The sequence below is a fragment of the Pelodiscus sinensis genome, chromosome 29 (genome assembly GCF_049634645.1).
Source record: "Pelodiscus sinensis isolate JC-2024 chromosome 29, ASM4963464v1, whole genome shotgun sequence".
Classification (NCBI taxonomy): Eukaryota; Metazoa; Chordata; order Testudines; family Trionychidae; genus Pelodiscus; species Pelodiscus sinensis.
In genome coordinates this window covers 10,410,418-10,422,087 of record NC_134739.1, presented here as the reverse complement: position 1 = coordinate 10,422,087, position 11,670 = coordinate 10,410,418, and the positions used below count along the sequence as shown (strand labels likewise).

At 38.3% G+C, this 11,670-nt stretch overlaps 1 protein-coding gene across 2 annotated transcripts; it reads right to left on the bottom strand.

Annotated features, from left to right (window-relative positions):
- Positions 1 to 844: 844 nt before the first annotated feature.
- Positions 845 to 7,742, bottom strand: LOC102451558 (keratin, type I cytoskeletal 12). Of its 2 annotated transcripts, none has more exons than XM_006114287.4 (9): positions 7,145 to 7,742; positions 6,574 to 6,656; positions 5,988 to 6,144; positions 5,599 to 5,760; positions 5,350 to 5,475; positions 3,947 to 4,164; positions 2,630 to 2,682; positions 2,484 to 2,546; positions 845 to 1,164 (listed from the first exon to the last, which is right to left on the bottom strand). In XM_006114287.4, exons 1-9 carry the CDS (start codon positions 7,661 to 7,663, stop codon positions 1,061 to 1,063), a joined length of 1,485 nt encoding a protein of 494 aa, XP_006114349.2. In that variant the 5' UTR covers positions 7,664 to 7,742; the 3' UTR covers positions 845 to 1,060. The 2 variants fall into 2 exon arrangements, with proteins under 2 accessions (XP_006114349.2, XP_014424604.2); XM_014569118.3 differs by having other exon boundaries at positions 2,484 to 2,531; positions 7,145 to 7,741.
- Positions 7,743 to 11,670: the final 3,928 nt, after the last annotated feature.

The following is an 11,670-nucleotide window of genomic DNA, read 5'->3' as shown; positions in this document are numbered from 1 at the left end:
GGCCAGGAATGGCGAACAGCAGTCACTGGGAGCTGGGAGCGGTTGCGTCTGCTGACACTCAGGTAAACAAACTGACTAGAGGTCTGCCAGCAGCTAACCCTGACCAACTACATCCAGCCCATGACAAAGTTCCTTATCCCTGATATATAACTTGCTGAATTCTACTTGTGAAAAAAGAACTTTTAGAAATATTGAAGTGCAAGTTAGTCCAAAGAATGTTTCTATCAAAATCTTAATCTTTATGTAGACATTATTCTGTGCCAATTTTATCCACTGTTAGCATAACTGTATCTTATTTTTATGGAACTAAGAAAACATTTTTTGGGGAGTAACGTTAATTTGAACCAAGGGATTTGATTCGAACTAACGTGGCCTGGAGCGCACTTCCTGGTTCGAATTAGCTGGCAAGCGGAATAGTGCACAGGCGAGATTATGCTAATGAAGCATGGGATATTTAAATCCCCACATCATTAGCAATTTCGGTCGCCTACATTTACATCACTAGTTCAAACTAGGCAGCAAGTGTAGATGTACCCTTGGTGCCTAAAGATGCAGATAGGTACCTATTAGAATGTTCAGAATCACCCATGTGCGTAACTCATAATGATTCTAGGCTATGAAAGTTTAACTCTGCTATTGTTTCTCATTGTATGATGTGCATACAGTCTACCTATTTGAATGTATGTTTTATAGTCTATGTAATAATAATTAGTAATTAATTGCTAATAGCTTTTGTGCTTTACATATAAATCACAGGACTGAAAAGCCTCAGTTTATTTAGGAGGTCTTCCATGTTGAACAAGGGAGGATTTTTCAAAGTTAAAAATCAGGACTAATGCAAAAATAATGTGCAACAGTTAAAACATTTATTGAAAAACAGAAGCGAACAGAATGTATTTTTGGCAACCACCAGAGAAGAAAAAGCAGATACTAGAAACTTTATTTTTAAGATGGGAAACTCATAAGCCACTTATAATTCTACATTTGTTCAGAACACTTCCTTGTTTTTGGTTCCGACTGTAAGCATATGTTGGAGGATCCTTTGTTCCATTTTTGTTACTTATTTAGCTGGCCTTTCTTCAACTGACTGGACTTGTGAAGAGACTATTTTGCCATCTACCAGCTCTTCAACAATTGTCTTAACAATTCTAGTTTTAGATGGTTCTAAAAACAAAATATTAAAATTATAAATGTTTATATATAGGACCTTTATTGGTCATTATGCCAAAATACACAGCATGGCAGAAAGTTGCCTACAAGCATGAAATAGAGGTTGAAATGTTAACTTTGACAGACAGGTGTAAATTAAGAGCTTTGAGGTTTCTTTTTCTTTATAATGTATTAATAATTTTATTTCACCATTTCTGGCTCAATCTTCTGGGTCTTCTACTGACCTCAGTGGGAGCTGAAGGTTCCTAGCACTTCACAGTAAGTACTCAGCTCTTTGTAGGATTAAAACAGTGGTCACCAACCTGTAGACCAGGATCTACTGGTAGATCTTGGAGCCTCTGACAGGTGATCCTAACTGGTTTGGCCAAGTGGCTATCAAGTGCCTGTACTTCATCTGTGCATCTCCTGCCCTTTGCTTTGGAGCTGTCCCCTCAGGAGCCTCCTGCTCACTGTGCAGGGCAAGGAAGAGATAGGAGGGGTGCTGATGTCAAGGTGCCCCCCTCCTACTCTGTATCCTGTCTCCACAAAGCAGAGAGGAAGCACAACAGAAGTTGGTATGAAATTTGTTAGCTGCTTTTGGAAGTGGTGCAGGGCCAGGACAGGGGGGAGCCTGCCTTAGCCCCACTGTACCACCACCCAGGGGTCACCTGAGGTTAGCAGTGCCCAGCTAGAGCCCATATCTCAAAACCCTACCCCAGTCATGAACCCCCTCTGCACTCCAAGCTCCTGCCCTAGCTCCGAGTACCCTTGCATCCAAATACCCTCCCAGAGCCTGCACCTAGAACCCCCTCTGGTACCCCAACTGCCTGCCTCAAGCTCAGCTCAGAGCCCCTCTCACGCTCCAGATCCCTCAATCCAAGACTAGAACCTGTACCCCGATCCTCTGCCCCAGCTTGGTGAAAGGGAGGGAGGATGTGGGAGATAGGGATTATGGAGTGAGCAGGGGCAGGACCTCAGAAAAGGGGCACAAAGGAGGCAGGGCCAGGGTATTTTAGTTTGTGATAGATCTTGAATAGCACTTAAATTAAAAAAGTGATCTCGTGCTTAAAAATGTTGGAGGCCACTGCATTAAAACATTAAACCTAGTTCAGTCTTCTGTGAAGACAATAGGAAACTTCCCATTAGCTTCAATCGGCATTAGATCTGATCTTTTAATAAGTAGCTATTCATGCAAATAAATATTTTGTTACCAAGATCTGCAGATTTCTTTACTGGCAGAGGTAATCCTATTTGATTTTAAAAAGTGCACTATTGCATCCTTGTAGTGCATACAAAGATAGACTTGAAAATAAAAAAAAAAACAATTAAATTACCTTTTATTTGAACTCTTGAGTCTTGACCAAGTTCTGAAGATTTCTTTGCTGAAAGAGGTAATCCTATTTAATTTTAAAAAGTGCACTATTACATCCTTGTGCATACAAAGATATACTTGAAAATAAAAAAATAACAATTAAATTACCTTTCATTTGAACTCTTGAGTCTTGATAGCTGTAACTTTCAGTTCTAAAACCACTGTTAAAATAATTAATAATCATTAGTTACCTTACAGTACTTTGGAATTCTAAGAAAATGTAATTATTCTGAGAGTAGATGAGAATATTGGTTTTAAAAGCAAGTTATAGTTATCTTTGCAGAACTGACATGAAAAGTAATCAGTTTTGTAAGTACTTGGAACTACTATGATTGCAATTTTTAGGTGTCAAACCAAAAGGTGAATAATTAATCTTTATCCTGTAAAACATTTTTGTGGAATCAAATAAAATTAGTTTATCAAATATGAATGTAAAATCAAACTACTTGCTCTTTTATTATTGATTGATAACGACATTTTTCTATAGTGTATATTCTGTTTACTGGAGTAATTTTCAGGTACTTGCAGCTGCTCATAATGTGCAGTTTTATAATATTGTTGATGCTGGGATGAAACAGAACTTAAACAGCAATTTATTTTCAGTTTACTTAGGTCTAGTTCAATGGGCATTGCAAGGCTCCAGATGACTTCAAAGTGTATTGAATTAGGTCTTTTGATCTCACAATATAGCCTCACAAATATTTTTTTTATCTGAAGAACATTTAGTGAAATGTGCTTCTGAGGAAAAAAAGGCCGCCTTATTAAATATTATTTAGACTAAATACATACATATTCCAAAACTTTTAATCGCTCAATGACTTCAATCACATTGATGTCAGTGGATTTAAGAACATCCTGAGTCATCAACTTCCAGGATCAGATTTATAGTGCTGATAGAGAAGAAAAAAGTCCTCCTCTTGAAAAAAAGGATGCTTTTTATAGGCCATACTTGAAATGTGGGGTCAGTCCTGCAATGTATTCAGCACTCCTGTAAGGTTATGAGGGCCCTCAGTTTCCACTGAAGTCAGTGTAATTTAAGGTAATTGAGAACTTCACTGGGACGATCCGCACCTTACAGGTTTTATCCCTATTTGCCCAGAACATTAAATAGAGCATTGGTTCCCCAAACTGGGGGCATGAAGAAATTCCAGGGGGGAGTGCAAAGCAAAAGCAAATTTTGCTTTTTGGGGGGAAGGGGCATGATGCTGGAAAGTTTGGCCTTTTTTTTTTTGTTTTTCGACAAGTTTTGCTGTTGGGGGGGCGTGAGGGTTTTTCAAAAATCAAAAAGGGCATGATGCCGAAAAGTTTGGGAATCACCTGAATAGAGATATATTGATATTTATTTCTTATTTCTAATGTTCTGTTTTTTAAAATAAATTCACCTAACTGAAATAGAGATTTTTTTTCTTAAGCCTATTCACTTACCCTCCTTCTCCATTTAGCAGGCGCCTATAGGTCTCAATCTCCATCTCTAGGCGAGTCTTGATGCCCAAGAGCTGTTCATATTCTCCATTCTGGCATTCTATTTCACATCTAATTTGCTTTAATTGTTCCTCCAGGTTGCTAATCTGAAGCTGCATTTGTGAAAGCTGAACATTGTAGCTTCCTTCAGTTTCTGTCAAGGTGCCTTCAAGGGAGCATTTCTATTAGTGCATAACAATGGCATGTTACTGATGAAGCTGAGATGCTTGATTACACACAAAGAAAGTCTTCTTTAACAGTAAAAATAATTTATACCAGATAAGTAGAAAAAATTAACACTTAATTAGAACTAAAATTACATTAACTTTTTTCTCTATCAGTTTTCAATACCACTGGTTGTGTTGAAAATAATTTCTATGGAATAATTTTTCCATTCTTGTCTCTCTTTTTCACTATATAGTTTTCTAGTATTATATTACTAATTTTATGGTGTTTTATTGCTATACACTGCTTTTGTAATACTTTTCTCAAACAATGCACAGTAAAATCTATTAAATTAGTTGGAGATACATGTAAAACAATTTTACTTGTATGTTAAGTTTATGAAAATGAGAAGTCAATATGGTAATATAAGAATTTAATCTCTTTGGTACATGATTATCTTGGTATTTAAAAAGAATTCAGAATTGTTCTTATTGATGATCCGTTGGAGATAAATAATTTGGCTATTAGCTGCCGTTCTGAATAAATCCATAAGAGGCAGATTAAAATGAATGAAAAATATAGTAATTGAGAGAACATAACTTTATGCCAAAATGTTGGATTGCATTAATTTTAATATCCCATTATTTCTTATTTATATTAATAATGTATTATCTGTAAACATTAAAACACTGAATATGGCACCAAGGGATTAGTCTGTATTCAGCACTCCTAAAACACACATTCAGTCATTTTATACTTACTTAAAAGGATGTGGGCCATATTCCATACTTAATTCTTGCCAAAAAGTTCCACTGAAAGTGGATAAATTGCATGTATGTAATGAAGGTGAGATATTGACCTGTAATGCCTCTTTTGAGGCCATGTCTGTTGCAGAACTTTATATAGTGTTTTTGAGACTGGTTACAATCTGTTTAGTTGAATTATAATTTCTGACTACCCAAACTCATAACTCTTCATTCTCTATCAGCATTAGTATTTAATTTAGAAGTACAGTTGTTTCTCTGTGCATAGAGTAAATATAGGTGAGATATCAGAACACCTGTCTTTAATGGAAACAATTATATATTAAAGGCATATATGCCCTTACATAATGTTGAACTGGATGAAGCTGACACATTGAACAGGTTTTCAATAAGAATTTTGAATGCTAAAAGCCACTTTAAATGGCAACTATTACAAACCTGGGCCAGAAGGGATTGTAGCTCAATGTCCAAGGTTTGGAGAGTACGTTTGATCTCATTAATCTCATGCCTGGCTGAATCTGTTTCACCAGCATCATGAAAGATCTGTTGCTGCAGCTGTTGACTCTGGAAAATTCATAATAAAATATAGAGGCTATTTTATTTGCTATAATAAAATATAGCAAAACAAAATTTTGGATTTGAATATGCTTTCAGATAACTTGTTATTGTTATCAATCATATTTTTACCGTTTTATTAAACTGTTCTTCAGCCTCCCTACGATTTTGCTGAGCAAGGATTTCATACTGAGTTCTCATGTCATTCAGAGTCTTCATTAGATCAACTCCTGGAGCAGCATTCATTTCTACATTCACTTCACCTGTAGAACCATGCTGGGCTTGTTTTAGTTCCTGGTTAAATGGCAGACAAGATTTTAAATTTTAAATACATTGCAACTGCAGAAGCAGAGAAAAATCAAACTACTGAAATGACTGTGTCAAAATCAGAATGTTTTGAAATATTATATTGTCCATAAACCATTCCACTTTTAAACTGTTTTTAAATGGAAAGGCTCTAGTTGACTTCATTTGGAGATGAACTTAGACCTATATTTACAAACGGAAGGCAAAGATCTTACCTCTTCATGGTTCTTCTTAAGATACATTAGCTCTTCAGTCAGGCTTTCAAGTTCTGCTTCCAGATTGGATCTGGTGAGAGTTAGGTTATCTAGGACTCTACGCAGACCATTAATGTCAGCTTCAACACTTTGGTGAAGGAACAGTTCATTTTCATACCTTAAAAGTGTTAGGAGAATTTTGAGAATATAATCAGATCCGAAAGAAAAAAATCACTTTTCTTTGCAAGAAAAATATTTGATATTAATAAAACAGAATTTCATTAGAGAAGATATGAGAGTAATGTATTTTTATTATCTGTTTATTTTATCTTCTATTTTTGTGATTTGGAAAAAGTTGTAATAATTTTTAATATTAAAATAGAACTATTGCATATTGTAGTTTTAAAATTAGTTTTAATATTGCAGTTATTTTTTGAATAGTATTTCCGATTTCTAAAAAGTATAGATAAACTTGTCTAAGGTCCATATGGTATCATCAGTTTGTAATCAGAAAACAATGTTGAGTTCTGTTTAAAAACAAATGACATGAGATGGCTCAAATTGTTACTACCCCATTATTATTAACTGTGGCTTTTATTGAACTCACTTAAGTCGGAAGTCATCAGCAGCAAGCTTGGTATTGTCAACCTGCAGGACTATATTGGCATTGTCAGTAGCTGCAGAGAGTATCTGGATAAATAGAATATTTGTATTTAACCAATGAAATATGCTTTGCATTTAATTTGAGGCAGTACTGGCAAAAGTAGAGATTAAAGTGAAAAATACAGATGTTGAAAATAATTTGTTTATATGCAGAATAAACACAGAGGTATGATCTCTTTCTCTTTTTCAAAATTCAGGTTTTTTTTAAGGCTAACAAATTAATTTTCATACATGAACAGTAAAAAACTGAACATACTTAACATCCAAGTAGATACTTTTATAGTAATAAAAGTGTGTGTGTGAGAGAGAGAGAGAGAGAGAAATCAGTTGGTAGAAATATTACCTCTTACAGTCAACTACTTTAAATATTCTTAATGTCAACAGAAAATGATAATGTCTGAAATTATATTGAGCAGAATTTCTCAATTGGTAATAACTTATGCACTGCTTATGAGTTATAGTTTAACACAAGATAAAAGGTGCATACAATTGTAAAGTAAAAAATTATTTATTACCTGATTATGAAGATCTTCAATTATCTGGTAATATTTGTTGCAATGACAGCCTAACCCAGTAGTAGCAGCATGTTTCTCATACCATTGATGGATTTTAATTTCAAGATCACCATTTGCCTCCTCCAAAGCGCGTACCTTATTCAGGTAATTAGCTAGGCGGTCATTAAGATTCTGCATGGTTTCCTTTTCGCCACCAGATAGAAAGCTGCAATCAGCTCCACCAAAGCCCCCACCACAGACTCCACCATAGCCACTACCTAAGCCTCCAAATGAGCTACTACAATAGGCATCTCCATAACCTCCTCCAGCCGATACATGACCAAAACCACCACAATAGCCTCCACCAAAGTCACCACATGCTCCCCCTCTTAGTCCACTACCTAATCCAACACCAGATCCCCCAGTCAAACCACTTACACTCCCATTACCAAAGCTTCCTCCTATGCAAGATAGTCTGACTGATCCACCACCTTGAGAAAATGAGGAAACTTTGGATCCACTAGCACTCCGAAGAGACATAGCGTTTTAGTGGTGGTGTGGGTTGTTAAAATATAACAAAATAATCAAAGTGGAGTGAGAGAATGCCTTTGCTAGGCAGCTCCTTTACCTTTTTATACAGAGTTATTAGGGTGTTCCTTTCTGGATTCCTCCTACCTATGGCATAATATTTTTTTGCTAACTCAGCATAGTGTTAGCCTTGATTGAATTATTTATCCTAATTAGCATTTAAGTAAATGGTGACCATTCACGTAAAGAGGTTAGTGCCCTGAAGATGTTTATTATATCAGGTAGAGCAGGGTGGAACAAAGCTAAAGAGTCATCATTACATTTTAATTATAGATGAGTAATTCCTTTTCTACTTCCAAACCTCAGACATAACTCATAATTTCCAAAGAAGATAGAGCAAAATTTCAAGTGATATATATTTATCATTCTTACTTCCTAACTTACTATTTCTGTTTTAGAAAATTAATAAAAATATCATAGTCCCAATGTTTGTTTATTTGTTTGTTTGATTTGCATGCAGTTTCCCTTCTAACTCTTGTTCTGATGGGATCTTAATCATTCTGAGTGATTAAAGCTCCTTTGAGATTTAACATAAATTTGGGGGCTGACTAAGGGCCATACATAGGTTCTTCAAATTTGCCTTTACTAATAAAAATCATTGCCATTGTTATCATCTATAATTTTATTTTCAGAGCGCCTTCCTGCAGAAGCAATCCATGTATTTCATATTTAAAAATATTAAAATAGTCTATAATTATATTTGACCTCTTAAAAAGTAGATTAATAAAATGTACATATATACTGGAATTCCATTTTTTTCTCAGGAAAAGTAGAGAGATTTGGAGCTGGGAATTTGGAAGTTATCAGGACTACTCAGTAGATACAAAGTGTGGAGTCAGTAAAAGTCATCTCCTCTTCAGAATTCGCCACAATCCAGAAATCAGTTACTTATGTGCTACCTTTAAAACATGAGTAATTCCATCCTTGTTCTCTGAAGCACTTGAACACATTATTCAATCTGCTAAAAGTTAGGCTGAGCTTAAGTGCTTTGCAGAATAGGGATGGATTTACCTGCTTATGTTGAAGCATGTGGTTAATTGCTTTGCTGACTGTGGGTCACGGAGGAGTGGGGAGTCTCTGGGCCCTGAACCCCATCCACAGCCAGATGTGACTCCTAGCCAGCAAATAGAACAAGAAGGTTTATTCGTTGACAGGTCCAATGTAGCATAGACTAGTTGCTAACATAGGAACCAAGAACAGTCTGTACAATCCATCCTGAGAGAGGGGGGCCCTGGGCTCCCTCCCTGCATCATAAGACAGCCAAGAGTATTTTCACACCTAGCAACCAATCTCCAGCCCTGCAGCCAGCCCCACCTCCTCCTTTGTCCAGTTTCCCCAGCAAAAAGGTGGCACATGATGTCACCTGGTTGCTCCTCCCACCTAGGCTCAGGTTACAAGAGAGCCTACATGCTGGACTGAAGTCTGGAGCAGTCTCCCCTCGTCACACCTAAAACTTCTATCCACAGCTGGGCACTGATGCAGTGGGCAGGGAAGCTGAGGCACACACAGTAACAACAGAACAGCACAGGACAGTAGAAATCACATACAACATAACAAAGCAAACAGAGGGAATACATTCCCCACTTTGTCACAGGGACCAACATGTAATGTTTGTTTGAATTATTTATGAATTTTGTACCAATCTTTTAGCTTCCATTCCAGTGAATGCTAGGTCTTCTAAGTCAGTGTTTCTCAACCAGTGGTATGAGTACCCTTAGGTGTACTTGAGAGAAGTCTGGGAGGTATGTCAACACAACTGAAATTTGGAGAAAACTGAATTTTTTTTAAAGGTTTGCAGTGCTTTATTATTTTTGTACTTTTTTCACCCAAAAATTTAATTGCCCGCCCAGGTATGATTAAGTTGTTTAAACAAATGTGTTGCAATATTAGAAAGAAAATGTGTGTGTCTGAAAACTGTAGGTACTGGGGGTACTTTAATTATTTTTAAAGAGGTACTTTATAAAAAAAGCTTGAGAAACACTGCTCTAAGTTGATTTGAGGATGATCTTTGTAGTAACAAAGAATATGTCTGCACTACAGTGTTATTTCGAAATATCTTATTGGAAATAGCTTATTTTGAAATAACACATCTACACACAAAATGCATTTCGAAATAGTGTTTTGCTATTTCAAAATAGTGTGTCCACACTGAGGCTATGTCTAGACTGCAGGCTTCTTTCGAAAGAGGCTCTTTTGAAAGCATCTTTCGAAAGAGAGCGTCTAGACTGCACGGAGAAATTTCGAAAAAGCGGCTTGCTTTTTCGAAAGAAAGCATCCAGTGAGTCTGGATGCTCTCTTTTGAAGAACCCCTATTTACATTGAAGAACGCCTTCTTTCGAAAGAGGAACTTTCGAAAGAAGGCGTTCTTCCTCGTGAAATGAGGTTTACCGCCATCGAAAGAAAAGCCGTGTTCTTTCGAATTAATTTCGAAAGAACGCGGCTTGAGTCTGGACGCAGGGGAAGTTTTTTCGAAAAAAGGCTACTTTTTTCGAAAAAACCCCTGAGTCTGGACACAGCCTGAGTGGACACTGAATTGCATTGAAGGCTGGCCGGAACCAGGTCCAGCAGGGCATCAGGTCAGTAGTTTATTTGTGTGGCTGCTGTCTGAGGCTATTTGAGGCTTGTGCTTAAAAGGACTCCCACCCTGGACAGCCAGTTCTCAGCTTTCCCTGCTTGCTTGCCTACCTCGATGAGGGACAGCAAAGCATTTGTGTCTCTGCGTGCTCTGGTTGCCCTCACTCAGGACACCACAGCACTCTGCAACATGGAGCCGGAGCTGCCCATGGGTACTCTGGTGCTTCTCGTGAATGCGTTGCTGTGTGCCTGGCTGCACTTTCTGCAGGCTGCCATCCAGGAGGTCTACCGGGGGGCTGTCAGTATCCAGCAGGCCCTGCGGGAGAGTTTCCACCCTGAACAGCACTAAGAGCCTCCCTGGTCTGCCCCACTAGGGGCTTGTGCTTCATTCCTCCCCCACATTGTTCCACTTACCCTCCCAGCCCCCCTTTCTGATGTCAAATAAAATACATGTATTTTTATTAACAAACTCTTTTTATTTAACAAAACTACAGGGGGATGAAACTGGTGAGACTGGAGAAAGGAGGTGGAGAAGGGAGGAAAGAGGGTGGGAGAGGGGAGGGGGAAACCAGGGAGGTGGAAGGGGGAAGCAAGGTGAAGAAGGGGGATGGGAAGCTCATGGTTGAGGGGGGGCTTGCCGGACCAACTTGATTTTCATGCGAACCTGGGTTCGCATGTTCCCTTTGGTGGCCAGGCTGGCAGCTATCCTGCCATAGATGGCCGTGTTCCTCTATCTAGTGCAGAGATCATGGACGTTGGGGGCATCCCCCCAAACCTAAGTAAGGTTCACCCTGGACCAGGAAGGCGCCCTTCTTCAGGCCCTGGCAGGCTCCTGGGAGCTGGCAGCCTGCTCCTGAGGAGTGGTGGAGGGCTGGCTGCCAGTGGCTTTCTGGCTCATGTTTTGGGGCCACTGGGTCAGGAGCAGTGACTGCTGGCTCTGGGCTGGCAGGCTTGGAGCTCACACAGGCACTGGCCAAAGTCAACCCCTTTAATGGTTCCAGGGAGGGAGGGGAAGGAGAGGAGTGTTCTTGTTTGAGGCTGGAGTGGCTACCAGGGCACCCTGGGAAGGCTGGAGGCCCCCTATTTCAAAATAAGTGTACAGCACTTATTTAGAATTAGCTATTTCAAATTTGGCGTTATTCCTCGTAGAATGAGGTTTACCAAATTCGAAATAAGTGCTCCACTATTTCGAATTTATTTCGAAATAGCGGTTTGGCTGTGTAGATGCTAGTAAAGTTAATTTGAAATAACGTCTGTTATTTCAAATTAAGTTTGTTGTCTAGACATATCCAGAGGGAGTGGATTATGTACATGGTCGTTTGAATGTTCTGTTGTTGAATAAATTGAGGTTGCTTTTGCATATTGTAACAAGTTGAGAGTTGGTA

Bases quoted from the DNA above. Each gene is read 5' to 3' on its own strand.
- LOC102451558 (XM_006114287.4), bottom strand. From the start codon at position 7,663: ATGTCTCTTCGGAGTGCTAGTGGATCCAAAGTTTCCTCATTTTCTCAA. The intron at 5,761-5,987 runs GTAAGATCTTTG...CCATTTAACCAG, and splicing joins TTAAGAAGAACCATGAAGAG to GAACTAAAACAAGCCCAGCA. The intron at 2,683-3,946 runs GTAAGTGAATAG...TTATTTTAACAG, and splicing joins CTGCTAAATGGAGAAGGAGG to TGGTTTTAGAACTGAAAGTT.